Genomic DNA, 27,427 nt, shown 5'->3' on the forward strand with positions numbered 1-27,427 from the left:
CTTAGATAGCAGTCCTGGGAGTGACAGAGCGCGGGAACCAGACTTGGTGGACGTGCGACGCCGACGCAGAGAGCGGCGCCAAATGGAGGGTGCAGAAAGGAGGCGTAGTGCCCGGTTGCTGCGCAAACAACGGCTGCGCCCACAGGATCCAAGGGAAAAGGGGAGGGACTCTCCCTAGTCCTTAAGTTCAGGGGTCTGCCAGTAATTCCCTTTCAAACGGGGACCAACTGTTCCAACTTAGGGCATAGGTACTGTGCTGCTCAGATCTAGTTGCTAACGGTAGAGTTGTTAAGTTGTAAAAGAAGAATAAAGCTTTGAAAGGAATCCCTTTGTCTGTGTCTGGACTTGGCTACTGGATTAGACTGAGAGAGGCCTCCAAGGAGCCCTTGACAGTAACTAAATCTTGGGAGAAGCATTTCAGCCTTTTCGAATGGGGAAAAAACCGTGGAAAGGTAAAGCTCTTTGTGTAGACTTGAATCACAATCCTGCAACAAAACCCAAAGTAGATACAGCAGATCAACAGCCTCGTGTAGAAAGCTCTATGCCTAGCTGTCAAATTACTTGCATAAGGGAAGTGGAAAATATGTTAGTGTTCTTTGATGGAGCATAACTTTGGAGTATAATGGTATAATTCTACAGAATATAAGCAAATGTTTCTGGAACAAGGATTAGCAGGGACTGGATAATTTCCCTTCTTTTGCATGAGGCATCCATGGAGAAGCCCCAATCTCCTACTCCACATGTTCTTGCTCTGAACCTTACCACTGATCTCCAGGTACTTACAGAGACACTATAGATTCCATATAGTCTCTCCTCCCTTCTACTCTTCCCAATGTGAAATTACGAAACAGCTAGCAGAGTGGCTGGGTGGCCAGATGGGCGATTAATAAATTTAATAATAAAATAAAATAAATAACCATATAGACAGAATGACATATGGAGCATTTCTACACCAGCCTAAATTCCTGCATTTAAAGCGGGCGTTCTGCTTCCGTTTTGAATGCAGGATCACCACTGGCTCCCTTGACATGTGCTTCCTCCGCACACCTTCTCCCCATATCTGAGTAGGGATGCATGGAAGTCACTTACCTGGTCTCGCAGCTTGCTTCGCGGTGGGGGGGAGGCGCTTCGCTGCTCCCCCCGAAGTTCAGGCCGGGGGGGGGGAGGCTTCCCGCCTCGCCCGGCCGAAATTCAGGCCGGGGAGAAGCACCCCGTCTCCCCGGCCGCAAACTTCAAAAGAAAAAAAAAATGCCCCTGTGATAGGCTACGTAACGATTAACGTAGCCTATCACGGCTAGATCTGCAAAGTCAGCCGTGATAGGCTACGTTAATCGTCACGTAGCCTATCACGGGTGACTTTGAAAAAAAAAAAAAGCGCGTACGCAAATGGCGGCCCTCATAGGGAGCCGCCATTCGCATTCCTTATTTGGTCCCTGTAGTCTACGTAAAGATTTACGTAGACTACGGCGAAAATAAGGGCAACGCTATTTGCGTTGTCCTTATTTTCGCAGTAGTCTACGTAAATCTTTACGTAGACTACAGGGACCAAATAAGGAACGTGAATGGTGGCTCCCTATGGGGGCCGCCATTAGCCGTATGCGCTTTTTTTTTTAAGTCACCCGTGATAGGCTACATGACGATTAACGTAGCCTATCACGGCTGACTTTGCAAATCTAGCCTTGATAGGCTACGTTAATCGTTACGTAGCCTATCACAGGAGCGTTTTTTTTTTTTTTTACTTTTCTTATAATGGCGGCGGCGGCAGCCGGTCGAAAGACCGGCTGCTGCCCCCGCCCCTGACGAAGACCTGCCGAACCGCCGCCAGGACCCGCCGCCGGGAGGGACATTCGTGAAAGGTAAGTCCCATCCAGGGGGGGGTGGGCGGAGAATTTCTCCCTGAACAACCTTCGGAGGACCGAATGCGTTGGCACTCGGTCACCCGAAGTTTCGGGGAGAAATTTTCCCCCATCCCTATATCTGAGTCATCCATTATCTTTCATTGATCTCGCTCCTCTTCTTGCCACTTTTAAGACTTTTCATGGAGGAAACTGTAGCAGAACAAGGAGGCAGTGATAAGACCGCTCTTAAAGAAGCCCTCCTTGGATCCCCAAGTTCTGAACAACTTTCGCCCAGTCTCAAATCTGCCATTTTTGGGCAAGGTGATTGAGCGGTTGGTGGTGATGCAGTTGAAGATAGGGATATATGATAGTCACTTACCTTTTCGAAGGGTGACATTTGTTTGGGAGGGAGGCGCTCCGTCCCTCCCCCCAAAATTCTCTCCAGCTGGCTCCGCTCCACAGAGATTCCGCAGAGCCACCGGAGGGGGCCACCCGCAGCCAGACATCCGGCCACTGGGCAGCCTGCAGGGACACAAATGGCAGCTGCCATAGCTGCCGCCATTTGTGTCCCTGTATTTTGCCATCATAGGCTACATAAATATTTACGTAGCCTATTACGGTGTGGGGGGGGAAAGGAACACAAATGGCGCCCACTTATTTTCGCCGTCTTAGTCTACGTAAATCTGTGGCTGTCGCCATTTGCGTACGCGCGTTGTTGTGTGTTTTTTTAAAGTCAGACGCGATAGGCTACATAAACATTTAAGTAGCCTATCACGGCTGACTGCAGGGACACAAACGGCGGCGGCTACAGCCTCCACCATTTGCATCCCTGCTAGCCAGCGGCCGGATGTCCAGCTGCTGGCGGAGCCAGCTGGCGACTCCGCAGAATCCCTGTGGAGCGGAGCCGGCCAGCCAGGATTCCGGGGGGAAGGATGGAACGCTTCTCCCCCACCATCAACATAATCCGCGAACAGAAGTGACTTTCGTACATCCCTATATCCTGTCCAAATGTCTGGAGACGGTGAGTGGCTGGATGGGGAGGAATAAGCTGAATCTCAACCCTGACAAGACTTTTGATGGGAGACAAGAGGAGGCTGGGGGATTTTGACTTGGTGTTGAATGGGGTACAGCTACCCTTGAAAGACCAGGTCCGCAGTCTAGGGGTCATTTTGGACTCCCAGCTGTCCATGGAGGCTCAGGTGTCAGCTGTGAGCCGGACAGCACTGTATCAACTCCATCTGATACGGCAGCTGTGCCCCTTCCTTCCCGACCATCTGCTCCCATCGGTAGTACATGCCCTGGTCTCCTCTCGTTTAGACTACTGTAATGCACTCTACATGGGGTTACCCTTGAAGACAGTTCGGAAGCTGCAGCTGGTACAGATTAAAGGCCTGATTAAAGGCAGCCGCCAGCAAGATCACATCACTCCAGTGCTGAAGGAGTTGCACTGGTTACCAGTTGTTTTCTGGGCCAAATTCAAGGTGTTGGTTTTGACCTTTAAAACCCTATATGGTTCCGGCCCAGCCTATCTTAAGGAGTGCCTCCAGCAGCACCAGACAGGCCGCTTAACAAGATCAGCCTCGGATGGCCTTCTCTCTGTCCCATCAGCCAGGACAGCTAGACTGTTGGGGATGAGGGAGAGGGCCTTTTCTGTGGTGGCCCCCACTCTATGGAACTCCCTCCCTAGGGAACTCCATCATGCCCCCTCTTTAATGAGCTTCTGCCATGTATTAAAAACATGGTTGTTCAGGCAGGCATTTGGGGTGGGTTAGGGTATTTTAGAAAATGTTTCTATTGTAGAATTTTATTGTTTTAAACTGTTTTAGTATATGTTGTACATCGCCCAGAGTGGCTGGGTGACCAGTTAAGTGGGCGATTAATAAATTTAATAAATAATAATAATAATAATAACAACAACACAATGGGGTAATTTGATAGCTCATTATCTGTGATCTATTTAAAAATGGAACAAAGGGCATTTAGTGCAGGAGATGCCTTGGATGATCACAGCGTCATGTAAAGAGCCCACAAACTTCCATGAAGGAGCAATCTCTATTGCAGGGTAAAAGCTCCGTGTGAAGGAGCCCATAGTCCTATTAAGGTTGAAACTGAGCTGCTACCTAATTATACCTCGTTATATTACTATCATTTTGCTAAATAAAATACACTATGTTTTCAAGCACTGTTCTTCAGCTCACTGTAAAACCTAAGCACTCTGATAAAGCCTCCTCCCTGAATACTCGGCACATTCCATAGCTGCAAGACCTCGGAGCAATGGCAATGACAGCTTCTTTACCAGAGCATATAACGAAAGAGAAAGAGCCTCTGTACACAACTCAGGAAGAAGAAGGTTTTCACCTGGCAAAGCCGACTCCTCTACTGACGCCATTAGCATCTCTTAATATTCTGGTGGAAATGACATGTCCGAAGGGTTTCAGCATGTTCTCCAGCTCCTGCTCATCCATGGAAATAGGTAAGTTTGAGATGTAAAGGTTTGTGGGGTCTTGCTCTTGTTGCTAAAACAAAAGAAATGGTCTTATTAGATCCAGTACTAATAGAAAAATGTTTACCTTTGTTTTGCCACAAATCAACTTGTAAACAACAATGCAAAGCAGACACAAAGCAGTAAGTGTAATTTTGTTGTTCTTGTTGGGGTGGGGGTCAGGATGCGCCAACATTATACATGTTCATTTATTTATTATTTATTTGATACATGGAGGGAGCAAACCTATGGCTGCTAGACAGCAGCTAGACGGCCATAGGATATCTGGTTTTCCGGGAACCAACCTCCCCCCACTTCTGCGCTGCCTCGGAGGAAGCGCAGAACAGCCCTGTGCTCCGCGCTCGCAAGAGGAGCACAGAGCAGCCGAAAAGGGGCATTCCCGGAGAGTGTTCTGGGGTGGGGAGGGCAGAAATGCCGGTATGACACATCCAATGTGTTGTACAGCAGCTTCCTCCCCTGCTCTGTCCTCCCGCGGCTAGACAGCGACAATCAGCTGTCTAGCTGAAAATGCAGGGCAGGAGAAGCGTGGAGGGTACAATCCCCTCCGTGCTTCTCCTGCCCTGTGTTGGATAGGCAGTCGCCTCCAAGTTTGGAGGCGGCCACCTATCTCAATAGGATTGCCTCCTTATATCCCACCTTTTCCTCCAAGGAGTCCAAGCCAGTGTACATGATCCTCCTCCTCTCCATTTTATCCTCACAACAACCCTGTGAGGTAGGTTAGCCTAGAAGTCAATGACTGAACCTAAATCACACAGTAAGCTTCATGGCAGAGCGGGGGCTAGAACCTGGGTCTCTCCTGTCCTAGTCAAGCATTCTAACCACTACACCACTCTGGCTCTTTGCTGGTTGGATACTCATAATTCTAACAATAAAGACCATGCATGGTCACAATTCAACACAGAGTTAAGTACACTTAAGCCCTTGAAAAAATCAATGGTTGTAAGTAGGAAGGTACAGATTTTGTTAAATCCATTCTATTTGTGTTTCACAGATTTCAGGTGTCTTTCATTCCATCACCTACTTATTGACAGAGTCAGATATTTTTAGGAATCTATGAGAATTTCGATTCACTTGCACTATTTCCCCCCCCACCCAAGTTTTTTTTTTTAAAGGTCTGCAAGTCCATGGAATCCATGTGACTCAGAAAAAGAATCTGCAGGTCAGATTAATGGAAATCATTCTGGGCATAGTCTGAAGACACATGAGACAGCTACCTTGCTGAAGCTAAGCAGGTTTGGGTCTGGTAAGTGCTTGGAGGGGAGACTACCTGGGAACCACATGTAGCCACCTTGAGTCCCATGATGGAAGAAAGGTGGGATATAAATGTAATAAAAAAAATACAAAATTTGAACTCGTTTGAATTTGTTGCAGATTTCTCTGACATCCCTAGCCATAAGCTGGCTAAATCTGTGTTGGGCAGTGGCCCATAATCCACAGCACTGCAACTGTTTTGTGAATTCAGTGTTCGGCATCTCCTTTTATCCTGTTCATAAATGTTCTTTTTCGGAACTTGGCACAAGGTGCTGATGAGAGGGAAACTGCCAAGAAAATCAAGCGTGCCTATATTAGAGGCAAATCCCTCTTCTGCTGCAGCACAACCTCTCAAACTGCTTTTTAAAACTTTCCAGAAATGTGAAGTAAAAGCACTTGGACCATTTGACAGAGGAGCAACTAAAAGGATGAACTCAAAAAATAATTCCAGTGCACACATGGGCACGAGGGACCACAAGAATCTCGTGGTGGATGACACTCTACCACAAGAACACCCCCACAAGAAGGTGAGTTTATGCTGTGGGTGTTCGAAAATATTTCTGCAAACATAGTTGACCGCAGCTGAACTAACAGAAGCAGACAAACCCAAAGGAGACAAATCAGTTATAAAGGCACAGAAATCTTCTGTCTGTGAGTAGTTTGCATGGCACATAGTTCTCAGATAACATTTATTTTCAATTTGGCTAGAATACTTCGATAGCGCTATTTTCCATAGTAGGATTTTCCAAAGACAAATGAGTAATGGTGGCATCATCATGAATTTAAGACAAGCACTTTTTGAACACTGTACAAGCTAGCTTGTGATCAATGTGTGGACTGCAAGCTATACATTGGTCACACTTGGACTAAGACGATCTCTTCAAAGGCCTTTGGGCCAATAATAAGAAGTGCAGACTATGGACTAAAATGATGGTGTGTATCAAAATAACGTCAGCAACCACCGTTTTAATTGTTATTTTCTATAATAATGTGCCACATCTCTCTGAGTCAGTCTGTCAGTCTGCCTTCTCTTCTGGAACCTTTTTGCTGATGTGGGAAGGAAAATTGCTGTCTGAAAGATGAACTGGACAGGGAAGATAACAGACTCTGTTTAAAGAACCCATAATATTTTATCTGGGAGAGAATCTCTCAAATGCCCTCTAGGAACAGCATGAGAGAATAGTGCTGTATTCCCCATCTTTGGTGAGACATCAGTGCCTTATGACATAGACAGCCTTTAATCCAATCCCTGCCCTCATTTCAGATCTATTTCAATGCCTAGTAACCCACAGGCCTGAAACTAAGGAAAGGGACAACTCCATTATTCCAAAGCAATAATTCGATTATGCAAATCTTGATGGTTTGATTAGTTAGTTGATTACTCAGCCAATCAAAGCACAAGAGTTGACATGCTTCACAACTACTCAGAAATCACTGCACAGAAGTAACAACACAATGAACATCAGCAACAATACAGTTTCTTTGTATTATTTTATGATGACCAACACAAGTTCCATTTCCATAGACTATCAGATAAATTCTGTTTTGGAAGTGTCAGCAAAATTTACATTGCAAATACCCTTCACAAAATAGAATTAATTTTTCAGTTTGTAATTTAAGTAAATATCAAGAATCCTTTTAGATATATTGCAAATTATACATGTTTTAAATATCCATCCATCAATACGTCTGCTTACAAGGATGACTGAATTTTCTTCCACACACATTTTAAGTTTATAAACATAGCGTGCCAGTTACTTTTGCGACATTCTAAAAGAAAGCAAACTATAGATGACGTTTGGTTTAAACATAGTAGATGATTACAAAGTTTAAGTCACATCACCTTGTTAACTCTGGAGCAACACTAAAACACACTAGATAAACCAGACTATATATCTAGTTACAATCTGTGCAGGGCATCTATGCTACTAGGAAGCTTTTTCTGACATTTCATGCTTCAGAACATCTGGTGATTGCAGTGGAATTATAACTATGGTGTGAATATGGTCACCAGGCAATGAGCCAGATACATACATATCTACAGCAGAACAGACGAGATCTGTTTTTCCTCCTCCTTTGTGGATGCTAGTTCACAGCAGTTCATGAACTTCATGCTCTAGAGCAAATAAGTAGTAATGCATGAAATGCACAAATAGTCTTTGGGGGTGCGGATCAAGATATGCTGCTTTGTGTCTACAGTAAATAGACAACTTTCTAAGCGTAATGAGAAGCTATGAATATAATAGAATGGCATAAACCCAGGGAAGAGAACCTATGGCCCTCCAGATGTGGTTGGACTCCAACTCTAGTCAGCATAGTCAATGGTTAGGGTTGATGGGAATTGGAGGACCACAGATTCCCCACTTCTGGCATAGAGGAACACTTGAAATGATTCAAACGTGCCTCTTTGTGGAATCATTTGAATGGCAAGGATGGCTGACATATGTCAGCATAAGAGTATTTTTGAGCTGGTGTGAGCTAAACAGACAAATGAGTTGAAGTGTATATGCCATCACAATATAAGATTAAAAAAGGGTACTGTAACACTACATTACAATGAACACATAAAATATTCCAATAAAATCACAGAAACATTCAACCATAATAATAGAGATAAGAAGATGAATCTTCCAACTAGATGAAAACATAACAATAACAATTAAATAACATTATCACCAATACATAAGATGATCAAACAGCAGTGGGCTAGACAAATTTATGTTGAATTTAATAAGCTGCAACAGCAAATAAGCCTGTTTATAGGTGACATATTTATCTTTATCTGGTAACAGGAAATCTTAACAAAAAAGGGAAAAGTCAGAGAAGTCCTTCAATAACTACAATACTGATTTCATTTTTGGAGCATCATAAAATGGTTAATATTGTACGAAATCCCTCACTGGCCAGATATACAAAAACAAAGCAGATGGAGTAGTTTGGAAGTATGCCTTTATGAAAGCCACCATTAGAGGATGAAAGGTAGATCTTGTCTATACTGTTGTCGGGCATGGTGAACCTTAAAGTGATAATTCTACAAAGAGAACTGAGAATTAAGGAACATAAGATCTCCAATGTGGAATTTCCCCTTTTCACAACAGCTACACACTGGGACAATGTTTTCATCAAGCTATCTACCAGAACCTCAAGATCCCTTTCCTGGTCAGTAATCACCAGCTCAGACACCATCAGTGTATTTGTGAAATTAGGAATTTTGCCCCAATCACTTTACACTTGCTCACGTTGAGCCTCATTTGTCATTCAATCCTCATTAGTCATCTCAGTGACTAATCCTCCAGTTTCAATGATTCAGTTATTTCATTGTCAAGTTGAGTCTCTCCCCAAAAGCTTTATCCTTGGTACACCAAATTAACACTAAGCATATAGAACTACCATGTATTTTAAATCCACACTGAAGGTTGTATCCAATGTTAGTTCTACATAGAGTAGACCCATTGAAGTGAATGGGACTTAAGTTAGGCTAACGTTGGATATAACCCTTTATCATAACACCAGTCACATAATTAATGCTTATTTAATGTATGTTTACAGATTTGCAAAAAAAACAGCAGAAATTTAATAAGGCACCTATTAATCTGAAATATTTATTCCACTCTCTGCAGGGCTTGCACCTAAAAGTGAGTTGCTGCTGGAATCGGAAACACTGTGGATCTGATATACCATCATCAGATTTTAATAAATGGTACAAAATTTCATTATAAATTAGGCTAAACAAAAACATGTGCACAAGTAGGGGAAATTAAGCCCCTAAAAGGCTCAACCTGCCTCTAGAGCAGAATTGTGACTGCAGCTATAGCATCATCTTTATACTACTGAAGGCCAGATCAGAGCATTTTAAGCAGAAAATCTGTGTGTGATAGGTCAGAGAGCTGCATGTGGATAGACACAACACATGTGAATCAAGGTCTCCATCATCTTGCATTGTGTCACAAGAACTGGGTGTGCTATGGTCACTAAACCTGACAGGAATTATGGACCTGAAGAGCAGCAGGAAAAAAAGCTATATGTGCTAGAGACATTCTACAACTGCGAGTACTGCTCCAGTTGGAATTGCAAATACTTTTCAAAGGCAGCCCCAAACAGAGCATGGTGTATTAATCTGGGTGTTACTAAGATGTGCATGACTATGGCTGGGTCATATCTCACCAGGAAAGGGTGTAGCTAATGTATCAGCACACATTTGTAGAAGGTACCCCTGGCCACCTTTGACATCTGGCCTTCCAGGATCAGAACTAGATACAAGAGCAGCCCCCCCCCCCGCCAAGCTACAAAAGTGCTCTGTGCTCACCTAACCTTGTGTCAGTTCCATCACCAAACAGCAGTTGGTCTTTCAGTTGTTTAGCCCCCGTTCAGTGTACCACTGATCTCAGAACCAAAACAGACATTACCTTAAATCTATATCTAGCAGCAAAGTCTTTTTTCATTTTTGCTTCACAGTAGGGCCCCCAATCCAGATCTAAAAAGCCCCTCCCACCCTATGCTAGGGTTCCAATCCGGATCACCCCCCTGCACTTACGCTAGAGTAAAAATGAAAAGAAGAAAAGAAAAAGGCTGTAGCTACCAGATAGGAATGTAAAGTAATGCCTGTTCTGGCACTCAGGCACCAGTGCGGAACTCTGAATCAGATTGAAAGAAGATGTAGACTTATGTGTCATCATCATACTGATGACATTACACTCCAAATCTCAAGATAACATCCTCCAGGATTTTCATATAGATGTTAGGGAGCACTGGAAATAAGATGCTGTTGCTGAAGTAAAACAGGAACCTCCTAGCACTATCTTTCAGGATCAATTATCCAGAAATGACTAGGGTCATAATATAACAGTGCCCCTTATTTCCATCTCAGTCAGACGACTAAGGAGGATACTATGATGAATGTCATGAAAAGCCACCAAGATGTCCATGAGAACGAACTGGGACAGACTTAAACCAGGCAATTGACAAGGAATCAGACAGGGGTGACCAAAGGTGTTTCTGTTACGGATGTCGCAAGCACAGTTTGGGGTTCGGGAATTCATAGAGAAACCCCCACCCGCGACCCCTGAACTGTGCCTGACAAGACGCTGTCCTTGTCCACCCCCCGCTCGTGCCCGCTCACACTCCCGAGTACTCACCACGAACCCGTTCAGTGAGCGCTGCCATTTTTGCGCCTTTGATTTCTGAGTAAAACAGGAAGTTAAAAAAAAATGTGCATATTCAAATATGCACAGTTTGGAGCTGGGAAAGCTAAATAAGCGCAATATTAGAGGGATTTTTTTTTTTTACTGTTTTATGCAGAAATCAACAGTGCGAAAATGGCAGCACTCACCGAATGGGTTCACGGTGAGCACTGGGGAATTCACCGAACTTGTGGGTGGCTGGAGCACAGGTTCGGGGGGATGCAAGCAGGGGCACTGCGTCGGCGAGTGCCTAGAGAACCTGAACTAGGGTGAGTTCTTACATCCCTAGTTTCTGTTCCCAAACCAGCCTGGAAACCCGACTCAGAAGAGAGTGTTCGTAAGCAGCCTCTTTTTATTATTACTTCAAGTTCAAATGCTCTACAGCTCACAATTGGCACTGAAAACAGTTTTTGAGGCTGGGACCTGGCTGGGGAGTCTCATATAAAACATGGCCAGAAGCCTGCTCCCACCCCAGGCCTAGATAGCTTTAGCTGGACAAAATGAAACAATGGAATTATGCCTCTATCTGAATGCAGAAGTCCATGACTCAAAGAAGAGGGTCCCTCCCAACCCTCCAAATTATCTGACAGGATGTGTGTAACAGTAAGGGGGGGGAGAGAGAGAGAGAACGAATGAATGCGAACGTGTATATATGAAGACAGGTGTGCACAAATCTCATGCCAGATTAAAGCTGGCTGGCTGAAAATACAGTCCAGCAAATTAATGGTATGTTAAAAACAATATTTACACTAACTGCAGTGTGAGAGCATTTTAAGCACTTGGCACCAAGCACCTTGCTGTGAGAGCTGAGCTTGAGAAACAGTTAGGAACATTTGTGTAGGGGATGGGGCCAGAAATGCTGTCACTGCTGCCAGTGAGGAAGATCTGAGTCAAGCCTCCAGGGCTGTGCCAAGGAACTCTTCTGGGAGCAATCAAAATGGATTCAGGCTGAAATACTCCACATGGCTGAAGCTGAGACACTTTTGAAATACAAGAGGAGGAGCACAGAGACTTTCACATCCGGTTACATTGGAGGATAATATGAGTTATTGAATAAAGTGTTATCCACTTCATTTGAGATGGTCCTTGGAAGCATTCATTTCCAGCAGTATTAGCAAAATCAAAACAGGCCACTCACCCCATAAATATCCACTAAGAACGTCATTGCTCTCCTAGGGTATATTCATAGGACATGCTTCTGCTAATGGAAAATTCGCACAGAAACCAGCCCTACAATGGGAATGAGGGTATGAGAGGAACAGATCCCAATAACAGTTTTCGGATATAGGGCTGCACAAGACAAGACCTAAGACTATTTCATATTTAAAATCCAGTAAACAGGCTGCAGACAAGATGTTGTTTTCCAGCCTCACCTAGTCTACTGTGGGCCTGGCATCTGTTAGGGAGACCAACCAAGTAGAGGAAGAAGTAGCCCATAGAGTTGTTCTTTCCCTTTTCTGGCCACTGTTGCCAGGTGAAAGAGGAGAATGCTGATTACCCCATCGCACTGCTGGTTCTGTTCCCATACAGACAACTCCTAGGGATATATGGATTTTGTTTAATCCAGTCTGTCTGTGTTTGGCAGATTGTCAGGCATCTTTTGTTCCATAATCTGCTCACTGACAGAATCACATTTCCCCCACTTTGGAAAAGTCCGCAAAAAAGTATGCCACAATGTATGTATGTATGTAATTTTTGCTGGCACTTAACATTTTGTGTATTTTTCTTAGCTCGGTGTACAATCAGTAAGCAAAGGGCACAAAAAGGTAGGCTGCACAGTGGAGGCTGAAGAAAGGTGTATAAAATGTGCCTTTTAGCATCATTTCCAGTAACTTTCAGATTTTTGTATGACTAAATTTGCATACAATTCCACAAAGTAAAAAAATGGTCTGTAAGCCCACTGAATCTGTGTGACTCAGAAGATGCAGGTCGAATTCATAGAAATCCAAAGTCATTTGAATCCATTCTGGATTTCTTCAACATCCGTAATAATACCCTTATAGCTCTTGTTCTTTTATTACAAAGTTTTGTTTTGTTAATTTGTTTACTATTTGGGGTGCAGCTAACCTGTTACAACCTTTACTCAGCCATGCATGGGGGAGGTGGAAGCAGAGATGCCCCTGAAGATAGATGAATGGAAGAATTTTGGTGATGGAGGGGGGGAAGGCGTCGATGTGTTGTCACACATCTTAACTCTAAGAAGTGGTATGGGGAGGTTTTTGTTCCCTTATGCCTTTTTAAAACCCTTGATGTGACAAACCCCTATATTCTGAAATAGCTCAATAGTCAATAGTGCCCCTAGAGCATTTCTGTTTCAGCACTTTGCTGGGAAACCTGAATAAGCCAAATCTTGTCTTTTGTTCTCCAAAAAGCATTTGCATACTAAGCTCTTTTTCATAATATCCATAGGGCTGGAACTGGTTGGCTCTTTTGAAATGTAAGTTTGGAGTTGTTTGGAGCTGCTATGTAATTTTCTGATTTCCTGGCTAGACCATTGACTTCAGAAATGGAGAGTATTGCACTATTGGTCCAAACAACAGTCAATCTCCACTAAGAGGTGAGAATTCCCTAATCTCAGATTCCCATAAATATGGGACTTCATTCTCGATCTGAGTCTTCCTAACACTATCTACACATGAGGCCAAAGACCCTCTCTCTCAGGCCCATCCTCTTTGCAAGGGACTCTGCATATGCTCTGAAACCAAAGATGCTACTCAAGCAGGTAAAAATGAACTAGCTAAGTTAGATTGCCTTCACTGATTTTATCTGGAATTCTGTCTGTATGACTGTTGCCTTCCCTTGTTCTTGTGGTTTTCTCCTTGTCTCTCATAAACTCCTTTTTATATTTGGGGATTTGACTGTGAAATTTTAAAAGGGAATTTCTCATCAAAAACTTCCCCAGTTGCAGGGCTGCAGAATTTGAAAGCTACGCCGCGCACCCTTAGGATTCTTGTGAGGGTTTTTTTGGTCGAGTTTGTGTTTTCTGGGCTTTATGGCAAAAAAATACGAAGCTCCTTCATTTTTATTTTTTTCTAGAGCTGGGTTGAAGGAGCCTATTCCTTGGCAATAGGCTCAGAAACCCTCCAAGCAGCTAGACAGGAAAGGATGCTTAGGCAAGGATTAGCCCATGGTGGCAGCCTATATCGGCAATTAATTTTTGTGGGGAAACATTTCAAGTAGGGAAAATCATCCGCCCTCCCTGATCTGTAACACCTTTGAACACTTAGAACAGTGTGAGGTTCTCTGGAGTTTCTGCAGCCACACTTCCTGGAATGCCCGTGCAAGGATGTGATGTTGGCTGGAAGGCTGAGGAAATGCCAAAGGCCGTTGTGTGCCACTACAAGTGTGTGCAAGGCTTAAGAAAACATAGTTGAATGGTAGAAAAATCCATGACATCACCCCGTAAAGTTAAGGTAAGTGCCAACCAGCCCCCAAAGCAGCAGAAGATCAGCCCCCGGTTGTGCAGCGGGAAAGGTTTTTGAAACATTGGCTTAGCATATCATGCACAGATATTAATACAAACTTGTTTGATGGGAAAATAATATTTTTCTCCTCCCATCAAAAAAAGGAAAAAAAATCACAAACAGTAACTTAACTGTCAAATCATTGATCACTGAACTAGTTGTCTTAAAGAAGAGATCATTTGTTCAAATAAATTATTTTGAATAATCAGGGATTTCAAGGCTTTTAACTCAAAACAGAAAGATTAAAATGAATGAAATAAACTAGTTTAAACTCTATATTTAAAATATTAAAATGTATTTAAAATATGAGCACTAATATTTCATTTCCATATATTGCACGTGCCGGTGAATTCTCCTAAATGAACAAATGAAGCCGCTGTTCAGTAAATCCGTTTATAAATGATGCCCCATATTCTAAAAGTAGATATTACTTAAAGCTGAGTTCTAATTGGGCTGTTTACTCTATTTGGTTGCAGAACCCTCCATCACACATATTATCTGCCAATACTGATTGGATTTTCTTCTCCTTTTCAGTTGGAAGGGAGCCTGCAGTGGACTGTGCCTTTCGAACATAATATCAGATCTGTGGTTGGTATTTCTTTTTATTGAGTGCAAAAATATTGACCTAATTCAACCAAAACTATCATAAGCTGATGCAGAACCTGGATGTCTGGTTTTTATGCTCTTTTAATTCTAAGCCAGCCTGTTAACCCCTAGTTTGACAGCTGCTACAGATGGAAATACAAACAGTTCCTAGCTTATTCGTAGCATTGGCTCCAACACAAGACTCCATGAACATGCCAAGATACAAAGCCTTATATCCACATTCTTTTCAGGGGCAAGAAAGGTCTACACACATAGAGGCCTACACAGATCAGCCTTCCCCAACCTGGTGCCCTACTGATGTTTTGGATTACAACTGCCAGTATTCCTGACCACTGGCATTACTGGCTAGGGCTTATGGGAGTGGAAGTCCAAAATATCTGGAGGGTACCAGGTTGGAGAAGGCTGGCATAAATGCTGAAATCAAGCATGCAGATGTAATATGCACACATCTGAATTTTCACATCTGCAAGGATTCCTTGAATCAGACTGTCTGACCCCAAACTACTGTTTCAGTTGCTGCCAGGGGAGATGGCCAGAAGGGCAACCTGGTAGACATGAAGTCCAGGGCTATTCCAGTCAGTCTGTAGCCATTCAACCTACACTAAGTGGCAAGTTGTTCAGATAGAGGAGCCAGGCCTGAGACAGCAGCTATATAAATTGCTAGCACATCAGCTGCACCGTGCTCTGGAAAAGACTAACAGTATTCATGCTTTAGCAACCTCAGACTGGACTATGGTAACATGGTGCCCTTGGACAGCATCTGAGAAACATTAACTATTCCAAAATGCCACTGCCAGGCTTTTATGTGGCTGACCAGGCCAAGCATATTACTCTGGGTCTGGGTCCTTTACAATCTGCATTGGTTGTTGATTTGTTTCTGGGTTCAATTCAATGTGCCAGTTGTTACCTTTATACCCCTAAGGGTGAAATCCCATGAATGTTTAGACAGAACCAAGTCCTACAAATACCAGCATTCCCCAGCTAGGGATGGCGGAGAATTTCTCCACGAATCTCCGGGAGGCTGAATGCCAACGCATTCAGTCCCCCGAAATTAGTGGAGAAACGGTCCGCCACCTCCCTGCCACCCCTGGGATGGGACTTACCTTTGGCGAATGTCCCTGGCGCTGGCGGCTCCCGGTGGCGGTTTGGCGGCGGCGGCGGCAGCCGGTCTTCCAACCGGCTGCCGCCGCCGCCATTTCCCTGTAAAAAAACAAACAAACTCAAGCAAACGTGATAGGCTACGTAAAGATTTATGTAGCCTATCACGGCTAGATTTTCAAAAAACACCATGATAGGCTACGTAAATCCTTATGTAGCCTATCATGGCTGACTTTGGAAGAAAAAAAAAAGCGCGTACGCAAATGGCGGCGCCCATTGGCGCCACCATTTGCGTACGCGTTCCCCCCCCCAAAGTCAGCCGTGATAGGCTATGTAAGGATTTACGTAGCCTATCACGGCTGACTGCAGGGATGCAAACGGCAACGGCTATGGTCGCTGCCATTTGCGTCCCGACCGGACAGCAGGATTCGCGGCCGGAGGGACGGGGCGCCTCCCCCCCAGCCAGAATTTCGGCGGGGAGGGATGGGGTGCCTCCCCCCCCACCAAGAATTTCAGGGGGAGGAACGGAGCACCTCCCCCCCACCGTGAAGCAAGCTGTGGGACCAGGTAAGGGACTTTCGTCCATCCCTATCCCCAGCTAGCCATGCTGGGTGGGGAATGCTGGGAGCTGTAGAACTTTGTTCTGTCTAAACATGCATGAGATTGCACCCTAAATGACTTACTTTTAAGCAAACATGCAGAGGATCAGGCTGCAGTCCTCTTTTACCAGCCAAAACATGCAAATTCCATGATAAACTGATCTGATCCGCATCTACCAGACTGCACATTGGAATGTTGCCATCCATTGGATTCTGCACATCTATCTATCTATCTATCTATCTATCTATCTATCTATCAATCAATCATCTCATTTCTAATCCACCAATAACTAATGTTCTCTCACAATGTTCTCACAAAAATTATGATGCTGTTCTTGGCTCAAAATTATGTTTCAAAATCCATTCAAAATGTGTTGAGACTTCTGAGATAAAAAGGTTGAGACTTCTCTAAATAAGCTTAGAAATGCTTATTTTGAGAGAAAACGTGTTCAAAACTACATGTTTTAACATGCATTTAAATGCAATTTTCCGTATAATTTTTTTAAATGGCAGATTAATGTGAACATGGGATAGAAGGGACTTATGAGTGAGGTGGAAATAGACTGAGCTGTCCATCCCTAGCCATAGTTAGAAGTCACTGAAATTAAATCAGGACTATAACCATAGAGGAGCTTGGGTTGGCATGGCCTGCTCAGTGATTGTCCTGCATTGACTACAGCGGACTCTGAGTGGAGGGCTAACCAAGAAGCAAGGCAATGAAGCCAGCAAAGGTTCTAGCACACAGGTTTCAGTCCAATGGGGTCCAGGTTAGGCAGCAGTAGTCAAGATAGAAGGCAAAGGTCAAAGCACAGGCAAGCAGTCAGATAAGGGGGTCAGGCTAAGGCAGGGGCAGTTGAGATAGCAGGCAGAGGTCAATATACAGTTAGGCAGTCAGATATGTTACACAGTCCAGAAGCAGAGTCAAGAAGGAGTCAAGGGTCAGTAGCACATAGCATCAATCACAGGGCAAGGTCTGGTAGACAAGGTAGAAGGCACAAGAGCTGGAAGGATGGTGTTACTTCCAACACTGGGTAGGCAGACACAGAAGGCATTTACCACCAACGCCTGCTGCCCCACCCAGGGCTCAGCTGCAGTACAGAGACCTACTCCTGAGGAGTTGCTTTCTCCTGGGGAGTCCTTCCTTGCAAGCAAGCACTCCTTCTCACGGGAGCCCTACTGGCCTGTCACTTGAGGTGATGACACTCCTGGGGGCCAGGGCGTTGCTCAGCCTCTGACTTAGAGGGACAGTCCCCTCCCTCTGACAGGGACAGACCTGCAGCCATCTCCCCTGTGGGCCCAGACTCCTCCTGGTCTGGTGACAGTGGCTGCTTTGGGGTGGCTTCAGTTTCTGGGAGCTCTAGCTCTTCTTTTGAGGAGGATTCCTCCAGTGGGAGCATGACAGTGAAGGTCATAGTACTGCACACACATAGATTGGGAAGCAGGAACCTACTCACCCCTATGTGCCTTCTGTGGAATGCCTGAAAGAAGTTACCACCATCCAAGCTGTAGGGAGCATAGCTAGTGGGCACAATCCTGCAGTAGTTTTAAATGGGGTGCATATGCTGACAAATGTCTGAAAAGTGCTCTTGAAGGTTCAGTTCATTTTCTTTAAAGTAAGCCTGCAGTCTAGCCCTTTGGGAGATAAAACAAAACCACGCACGCAGTATTCTACTGATTGTTCAAAAACAATACAATGTAAATAACTTTAAACATATGAGGCTCCCAGCTCTGCAATCATTTCACTACCTCTCTAGACTCGGTCACCACAAACAATTTCTGGTTACAGAGCTGAGGTGAATTGCAAGGACACTAAATTTTCACTGTTGGGAAAGTGTTCGAAGTTTTTGGAGTCTTTATAGGCCTGTATTATTGTCTGACCTTTTGACCAGAAGCAAATACAAACCACAGTTATATCCCAAGTGATTACTGGCAAAGACAGATGAATGTCTCCTTTTGTCATGTTTTACTCTAGTTCTTATAAACCATAAATGATTTTGAGATCTTCATGCCTGGGAATTCCTATTGGGATACAGGCTTGTGTGAATTTAGCCAGAGTTTGTATCATATAGCTTGCCTGAGAATGCAGTTACTCATTTTCATGCAGAAGTTTTGAAATGGAAACCTACTAGCCTTTAAATATGTGTTACCCTACAGTAAAAGCTTCCTTGGTTTTAACAAATAAAACTTGTGGGGGGAGGGAGAATCTATACAAATACTCCCTAAACAAAATTAAATATGATTGTGACCTCTTTTATTTTGGAAAACACATAGGATATTCCTTTAATTTATGAACTAATCAGAACCCTGCCTCAAATGTATATCCTGATATATATTAAAGATCATTTATGAACCAGATTATCTAAAAGTGCAATTATGTAGCATATTATGCTAATTAACCAACAATACCCCTAATTTCCAACAGTGGTTCAGCTGAGGAGGAAAAGGTGACTTAAGAGAAGAACATTCTTACAGGGAACTCTGTGCTGCCTTCCTTCAACCAGTACATTCGAAGTGGCTCACAAAAAGACGAAGGCAATAAACGTTAAAGTAAAAAGACAGTAAAAGCAATAAGAGAGCAATCTTATGGTCTCTGAGCAAAGCCTCCAGCATTGGAAGCTCTGCTCCATCCTATGGAAGTGTGGTGGAAGGCAGGTCTTAAAGTATTTTTCTTCTGTCCTTACCTTATTCTTCTGTGCTCTTGAGCATGTCTAAACATTTCCCAGGGATGGGGATGTGGTTGAGAGCTTGGAGGGTTTAGGATCTTTGGTTCCTCAGCCATTATCTCTCTACCCAGCATGCTGATTTAGTCCCCAAAATGCCCCTTTCTCCCTTCCCCCCTCTATGAGATCAGATTTCCGACCTTGTAGAGAAAGCCACCATGGAAACCTCCACAGTGGCTGTGTGGAACCAGGAGGAGGGCTCCAGCATAAGAAGAACCCCTCCATTAGAGGTCAGTCAATGGCCTTGGAGGGTTTTTTCTAAATAATCCTTTGGCCCTCGGGACACTGCCTAGGGATAGGGATGTTGGAGGAATCGGGGTGGGGATGGAACTCAATGAGCTTTCATCAGCTTGGCCCCCTGGACTCCATTTCATCTTCCGCCAGCTATCCTGACTGGGTGGGCAATGAGTTGGGCCAGCTGGTAAGATTTCTGTAATTACTTTTTGTGCAAAAACATTTTGCGCAAATTATGGGTGCAAATTGCACCACAATTTGCACAAATTACAGCCAGAATCTGCACAAATTATGTGAATTTGCACAATTTACAGCCAAAATGTGCACAAATTATGCAAATTTGCACAATTTGTGGCCGTAATTGTGTGAATCTCTATTGTGCAAATTATGGCCACAACAACAAAAATGCATTAAAAGTCCCCGGCACTTGGGGAAACAGTGTGGCTCGGCTCACAAAAGTAATCCTAGTCAGCACACCGCAGAAGTCCGGTGAGTCCCAAAAGGGCTGGATTCCCCTGTAGTAGACATCCCTACCTAGGGACCATAACTTGTTCCCTAAAATAATATATAGCAGCAGTTTAAAGTCTTCATATGAAAGTTGAGATTAATTCAATTCACACTGGAATAAAACCATTTTTATTGCTCACCAGAATGTGGGCAGCAAAGAGGTCAGGCAGAACTAAGAAGGTCCGCCAGACACACCTCAGACAGCAAAAGAACATGGAACAGCCTCCTTTGTGGAAATAAGGTCACAATGAGCTTCATACTTTTGAAACTGTCAGAAGAAGGGATCCTTATGTGATATCATAAGTAGCTGCTCCTATAGAATCCACTGTAGTACACACATTTAAGATGATGTTGAATGAAAAAAAGCAACTTGCCACAGCTCCTAAGGAACAGACAGTAGCTGTAAACAAGAAACAGGATTGTGCCTTGGATGATTAACAGAACTGGATGTCCCACAACTATCCTCAGGAACAGTAAGTGAATTTTTCAACACAGTGAAGAATTGTAGGACCTGACATTGGCACCCTTCCCCCCTCCCATTTTTTAAAAAAATAATCCTTAATGCAAAGGATTAATGTAGGCTGACCGATTGTTAAAGTCCAGTTTCATGAACAGGGGGAAAAAAAAGGCCACGAAGTCTCTTTCTAACTTCCTATAGCCATTTGCAGCTTTTCAACTGCAGAAGTAATGACATTTAAGTGACAAGTGAATGACCTACAGTTAGTTCAGATAATTGGTTAAGCCACTTCAACATGAAGGACACTTGTCATGTTGAAATGCTAAGAATAACTACTTGTTTTATATACCTTGGCAAATCACTAATGTATGAAAGCGGCTGTAGTTCACCCTCTCCTGAAGAGGACCTTCCTGGACCCAGAGGCGTGTGAGAACTATCATCCCATTGCTAAATCCCCCTTTTAGGCAAGGTGCTTGAGCGTGTGGTGGCTGGGCAGCTTCAGATATTCTTGGAGGAAACTGATTACCCGGATCCATTTCAGTCTGGTCTCAAGCCAGGGTACGGCACTGAAATAGCCTTGGTTGCTCTGACTGATGACCTACTCTGAGTGAAAGACAGGGGGAGTGCTACCATGTTGATCTTCGTGGATCTCTCAGTGGCTTTTGACACCATTGTTCTGTCTTCCTTGTCATTATTTGTCAGGAGGTCACCCCTGCTGCCTTCTGAAATCCCCAGGTAGCCAGAATCAACACACAGACAATAGGGCTCTTTTCCAAGGCTTTATTCACATTCAAACTAACAATGCTTACAGATGCTAATTGCTCGATCCTACGAGTGAGACCTAAGAGAGTTGCCTACTCGTGGGTTCTAACCTTAGGAATCAGTTGATATCCGTTTGGAGGGGGACGTGGGAAACCGCTGTACTTATGAGCTAGGAGGGGAGAGTCCACCCCTTTCCCGTGGGGCATCGGGGCACCACTGTTGCCATAGCGCCAAGCGCCCGCCATCTCGTGCTTGAGGGTGCGCCGGTGCCTAGCATCCAGAAACTGCTGTTGCTCCTCTCTCTCCCTGCCAGGGTCACTATCACTCTCAGGAATGTGTACCGGGAGGGGCTCTCCCCCTGGCCGCTCCTCTGAAACACGCGCGGGTTCCTCTCCTGCGGTTTCTAACTCTTCCTCAGAATCAGAACTGCTTTGGGGCTCTCTGGGCTCCGATCCAACCCTGACATTATCGTGGTTAGCTATAATGAGGAAGTCAGAACAACAAGTGGCAAAACACTTTAATTTGGTTGGCCACACCCTTTCATACATGGCAATTTTTCCTATAGAGCAACCATCTAATCCAGCAGTCTCTGAAAGAAGGGAAAACTTTTGGATTTATAGACTGGACACATTGACTCCAAATGGCCTGAACTTGGAGGATAACACCACCTCCTCGACTTCTCTTGCAAGCAACCTAGGAATTCCATCCACAGCACTACGACTGTATAACTGTCATCCTCGGTGCTTTAGTGTCATCTCTTCTACTAACTGTCACTGATGAAGGTGGAAGCCAAAACCTTTGATAGAAATGAAATAATATATATTTATTCCTATTTTGCCAATTGCTTTATTAAAAATACAGATTCTTATTAAGTTGGTCAGTTCCCCCAGGGATCCAGGATCTACCTGATTGCATCACTGTTTAGTTATTTTATTTATTATTGCATTTATATCCCGCCTTTTTTCCTCTCACAAGGAACCCAAGGCAGCTCACATAGTCCTCCCCCTCCTCTTCATATTTTCCTCACAACAACCCTGTGAGGTAGGTTAGGCCGAGAGTCAGTGACTGGCCCAAAGTCACCCAGTAAGCTTCATGGCCAAGTGGGGACTAGAACCTGGATTTCCCGAGTCCCAGTCCAGCACTCTAACCACTACACCACACTGTCTCTCAGTTGTTTTGGTTTATATATATATATATATGAGACTACACACACACACGTGTGTGTGTGTAGTCTCATATATATGAGACAATATAAATACATAAAATAAATTTCTCCCTTGCTCATAGCCTAGATATTTTTTAAAAATTAAAGCAGGCCATCTCCCATTAATTCAAGGTTCAATATCTTAAAATGAAACCAGTATGAATGAAAAACCCTGTATCTACTGAAATCTATGAGAATGTTGCTATTGTTTAGAGCCAAGATTTCACCCCACGCCTGCAAGGCAATCTTAGATGGGAGGGGGAATACGTAACAAACCTTCCCACCCCAAAACAGTATTCATATAATTTATGAGCCAAAAAGATTAATGATTTATTACCAGGCTCATTAATCAAAAGAGACAGAGAGGACGGGAATGAGTGTGTGTTTTAAAGGACCAATTCCACTGTTCAAGTCAATTAGGCCTTGTAAAGCTATTACACTGAGAAGAAGCTGCAATATTATCAAGGCTTCCCCGAGTGTATTCTGAGTATAAAATAAATGCTATTATTCAGGAGATACTGAGTTGCTAAGCTTCTTAAATTTGTTCAATTGGGAAGCTACAGTACATTAAAATGCTGAAGCTCATTAAGACCCGTTTCCACAGCCTTCGAATCATTGGCATTCACAGCAGTATTTAGAACAATAAAGCACTCCCCACCCCTAAAAAGAGAGTGACTTCCATTCCTTCAGTAGGGTTTTAATGAATCACCAAGGCAGAACTTGTACCCAACCTCTCAGGTAACTTCTGTCTTTAGAAACAAGAAAAGAATGTATAAAAAGAAAAGGCTAATATCCCACACAGAATGAACAAAATCTGCCAACACGGCCATACTAAAAGAGCCCCAACAATTTAGTTAACATTGATCTCTTGGTTAGTGTATAACGTAATTTTCTCCCTCTGCCAATAATAGGTAAATCACCTTCAAAGTTACAAAACAACCTGTTTTGTTCAGCGAGCATTGGAATGTCCCAAGAGAGAGGTTGCTTCCTTAGCTGTCCTACTTTGGTGTGAAGGGCAAGGAATCAGTTGTCTCAGCGCTTGTTATCATTAATGTGAACAGTACATCATCTTTCGGTGTGCCCCAAGTGAAAATCTCTGTTATTCTCCTGACTGCAGTTATTATGGACCTGCAAGAATACTTGGTATTTTTTATTTCTTATTTATTGTATGTTTCATCAAACCAAACATTTGCAATATTATCACGTAGTCAAAATATCCACTAACGCTAGGTCATTTGGCCTACATTGGTTCAAAAATTGGATAAATAAAATCCAATTATGATGGAAAGTCTCTGTCGAGATATTTCTTCCTTCCCAAAGTTGTTTATAAGCAGTAATCTTATTCATCAACATCATATTCCAGATTTTCCCTCTCTGTTGACAAAGAGTCGACATAAATTTCCATGCCTTTGCCAACAGCATACAAGTCCTGTTAACATACACACTACCAGCACGACATGTTCCTTCCTAACCTAACCCTTTATTGCTCTTAACAATATTGTTACAGGATTTAACTGTATCTCATAGCCAATGATATTTTTAATGCCTTGAATAATGTACAACCAATTTTTTTTTTCTCACCTACATACATCTCCACCAAATTCCAGCAAATATGCCTCGGACCCTTCCACATCTCCAGCATAAATCAGACCCATTTGAATTAGGGATGTCAGAGAATTTGGCCACGGACTCCAATGAGGCCGGATTCAAAAGAATCCGGCCTCCAGAGTGCATGGCAGAATGGATCCCTTACCTCCGCTGCCTTCCTTGAACCATCTGGAGCCGGATCCTCCATGTGGCGGCTCCGCAGAGTTGCCGTGGAGAGGAGCTGGCTGGCGAGGATTCCAGGGGGAGGAATTGATCGCCTCCCCCCCTGGGCAGAAAGGACAGCAGGATGGATGGTAAGTAATCCGTCCATCCCTAATTTGAATACATTTTAGCAATTTTTACAGGTATATAATACCATTTATAATATACCTTATAAAAAATTCCTGGAGGCAACATCTCCCCCAAATTGCTTTGTTTTTTTTCACAAATACATGTCCATTCCGCTTCTGTAATACTGATATGTTTTTTTTTTTCAGCCTGCAGCCATTATCAAAGCAAATTAGACTGCAAATCAGACAAAAATTATAATCATAATAGAATCAAGACATTTCCCCCTAACATTATGAACTTTTGCATAATCTATTTTGTGAAGGGTACAATCTGGCCAAATTTCAGAGAAATCTGATGAAGAATAGTTGAGTTATAGCAATTTTCTTTGATTAGTGAGAATCCTGTTTGCGATATCCCCGCCCCCATCCCATCACAAAAACATACCAAACCCTGTTTTTGAAGGTTTAGAGAAGGTCAGATCTTCCAATATGCTGCAGGGGGCTCCCATTCCCTGCTTTGGTGGATGTCTGCTGTATGTTTCTCAAGTTATGAAGTTTCCCATTTTAATTAATGTGGGGTGACGCAAGGGCAAGTTATGCGGTGCCTGTTTGTTCAGCTGCTTCCTAAAACTATAATTGCCATAATCAAATTGAAAAGGCGGGGGACAGCATTCTGTGCATGCACACATGTATGAGAGGCAGGGGGTGCTCCAACATATTCCAGTTTTAGAGCTGGGGTAGAATAAGGCCTAATGGGGAAAAGCTAGTCCTACTGGCTTCTTGGAGGGATTACTGATATTTGAAACATTTTGGGAACTTTGGATAGAATGAAAGGTTCTATATGAACAGGAAATATCATTACAACAACAGGAACACATTTCAGAGTAGTTAGTTACCACCATATTTGAACCTTCTAGATCAGGGATGGGAAACCTGGAGCTCTCCAAATGTTGTTGGACTCCAATTCCATTAGCCATGCTGGCTGGGGCTGAGGGGAGTTGCAGTCCATCAACACCTGGAAGGCTGCTGGTTCTTTACTAGGGATGTACGAAACCCACTTACCTTTTTGCGGAATCGTTCGCGGTGGGGGAGGATGGGGGGGAGGTGATCCAGTCCTCCCCCCTGGAATCCTTGACAGTCAAATATCAGTTATCCCTCCAAGAAGCCAGTAGGGCTAGCTTTTCCCCATATTACAGATTAGGGTTGGGGATGAGAGGTCGTGCTCCTCCTAAATTCACTCATAAAGCTTTGTGGCTGGATTGGTTTCAAACAGGAACTCATGCCATTAGGCCAAATTATGCCATTTGCGCCCCTGCTCTTTGCCGTGATAGGCTACATAAGTATTTACGTAGCTTATCACGGTAAAGGCAGCCACGCAAATGGCATAGTGGCCGCCATTTGCGTCCCTGCTTTAGCCGTGATAGGCTATGTAACTATTTACGTAGCCTATCATGGGCTACCGTAGGGATGCAAATGCAGGACGCCATCTGCATCCGCACCAGCCCGGCAGTGGCTGGAGGCTCTGCTGCGAATCGGCCCAGCCAGCAGCTCTGCGGCATGGCCGTGGAGCGGAGCCAGCCAGGCAGGATTCCGGGATGGAGGACCGGATCACCTCCCCCCCCATCGAGGATTCCAGGGGGAGGAATGGATTGCCTCCCCCCACCAGCGGATGCCCCGACCGGAACCAGGTAAGGGATTCGTACATTCCTACCCCAATCTAGTATCTAGGGATGTATAGACTGTGTAAAATCCGCTCCACCTGTGTTTTGCAGATTGTCAGGTGCCTTTCGTTCCGTCATCCACCCACAGATTTTTTTTTTGGTCATGTGGAAAAATACGGAAATAATTACATAAATATTTACATAAGTATTTACTTAAGTATTTACATAATTTACCTCAGTACATAACATTTAGTGTATTGTCCCCTATTCCATTCTACGTTTCCTCAGCAGAAACTTACATATTTTTCTATGGATTTATATGCGTAAATTTCGGGAAAGTAAAAAAACCATCTGAATGTCCATGGACTCTGCAGGGCCTGTGGGATCGCTCCCTGGATTCTTAGAAATCTGAGCTCATTTTAATCCATCTCAAATTTCTCCAGCATCCCTAATCTAGATCTCACACACACACATATTAGAAGGAGCCAGCGCAGGGGCCCTGATGTCATACAGCCCTGAAGAGTGACCAAAGACAGCCAGCATGCTGCAGTGGTTAGAAGGTTCAACCAGGGCTAAGGAGATCCAGGTTCTAATATCCATTCAGCCACTAAGCTTCCTGGGTGACCTTGAGCCAATCCAATCTCTCATCTTCTCCTACCTTCACGGGATTGTTGCGAAGAGAAAATGAGAGGGGGGAAATGATGTATGCTACCTTGAGCTCCTTGGGGAAAAGTTATGATTCAGAAGTAATAATTAATAACTGGACCACATCTAGGGATCTCCGAATCAGCAAAACTTGAGCTTGTCAAAATTGTCCAAATGCCATTTCAAAGCTTGCTCTGAGTCAAATCCATATTAGATTGCAATTGGTGTTGATTTTTTTTTTGCATGAAAATACATGTGTATTTCTGTACATATTTTTCCAAATGTACACCTTAGTTGTGCAGTTTTGAAATAAGCGTTTCAAAGTGTACTCATTTTGAAGTGTAAGCTTTTTAAAATGTACATATTTTTGAAATGTATGCATTCTTCCCCCATGATTAAAGCATATTTGTACACAATTGTGAAATGTACTCATTTTGAAATGTATGCATTTTTTAAATGTGTGCATGCTGTCAAACACATGGAGGTTTTTTGGTCCACTAATCACATTGCAAGCTCAGAAACAGAAGGTCTTTGACTGCAGATTGTGTCTGAGTCCATGTTCGGACCACAAGATGAGAACTGGGTAAAATACTGATAAAAAACGAAATGAAACACATTTCTCATACATCCCTAACCTCATCCAGCCTCACTGAAACAATGACATCTCAAGGATTGGAAACTTTCAGAGCTGCAGGTCAAATTCAGGTCCTCTGCAAGTATCCATCTCATTCCTGTGGGCTTGGAAGTGTTGGACAAGACTCTATTTTGTATTCCAGTTATCTGGTCAATGGCCTTTAGCTTCTTTCCACTTGCACTTTCCA

The 27,427-nt window shown here is 43.7% G+C and overlaps 1 protein-coding gene across 3 annotated transcripts in view; it reads right to left on the reverse strand.

Annotated features, from left to right (window-relative positions):
• Positions 1-27,427, reverse strand: part of RBMS3 (RNA binding motif single stranded interacting protein 3) — a 1,080,127-nt gene that overhangs the window by 221,132 nt on the left and 831,568 nt on the right. For all 3 annotated transcript variants that reach the window (XM_084858281.1, XM_084858283.1, XM_084858282.1), the window contains one exon: positions 4,197-4,354. In XM_084858281.1, coding sequence (XP_084714407.1) covers positions 4,197-4,354 — 158 coding nt within the window. The remainder of the gene's footprint in view (positions 1-4,196; positions 4,355-27,427) is intronic.

Source organism: Heloderma suspectum, chromosome 5 (assembly GCF_057233095.1).
Source record: "Heloderma suspectum isolate Gila_16-S chromosome 5, 16-S_ref, whole genome shotgun sequence".
Taxonomy (NCBI): domain Eukaryota; kingdom Metazoa; phylum Chordata; class Lepidosauria; order Squamata; family Helodermatidae; genus Heloderma; species Heloderma suspectum.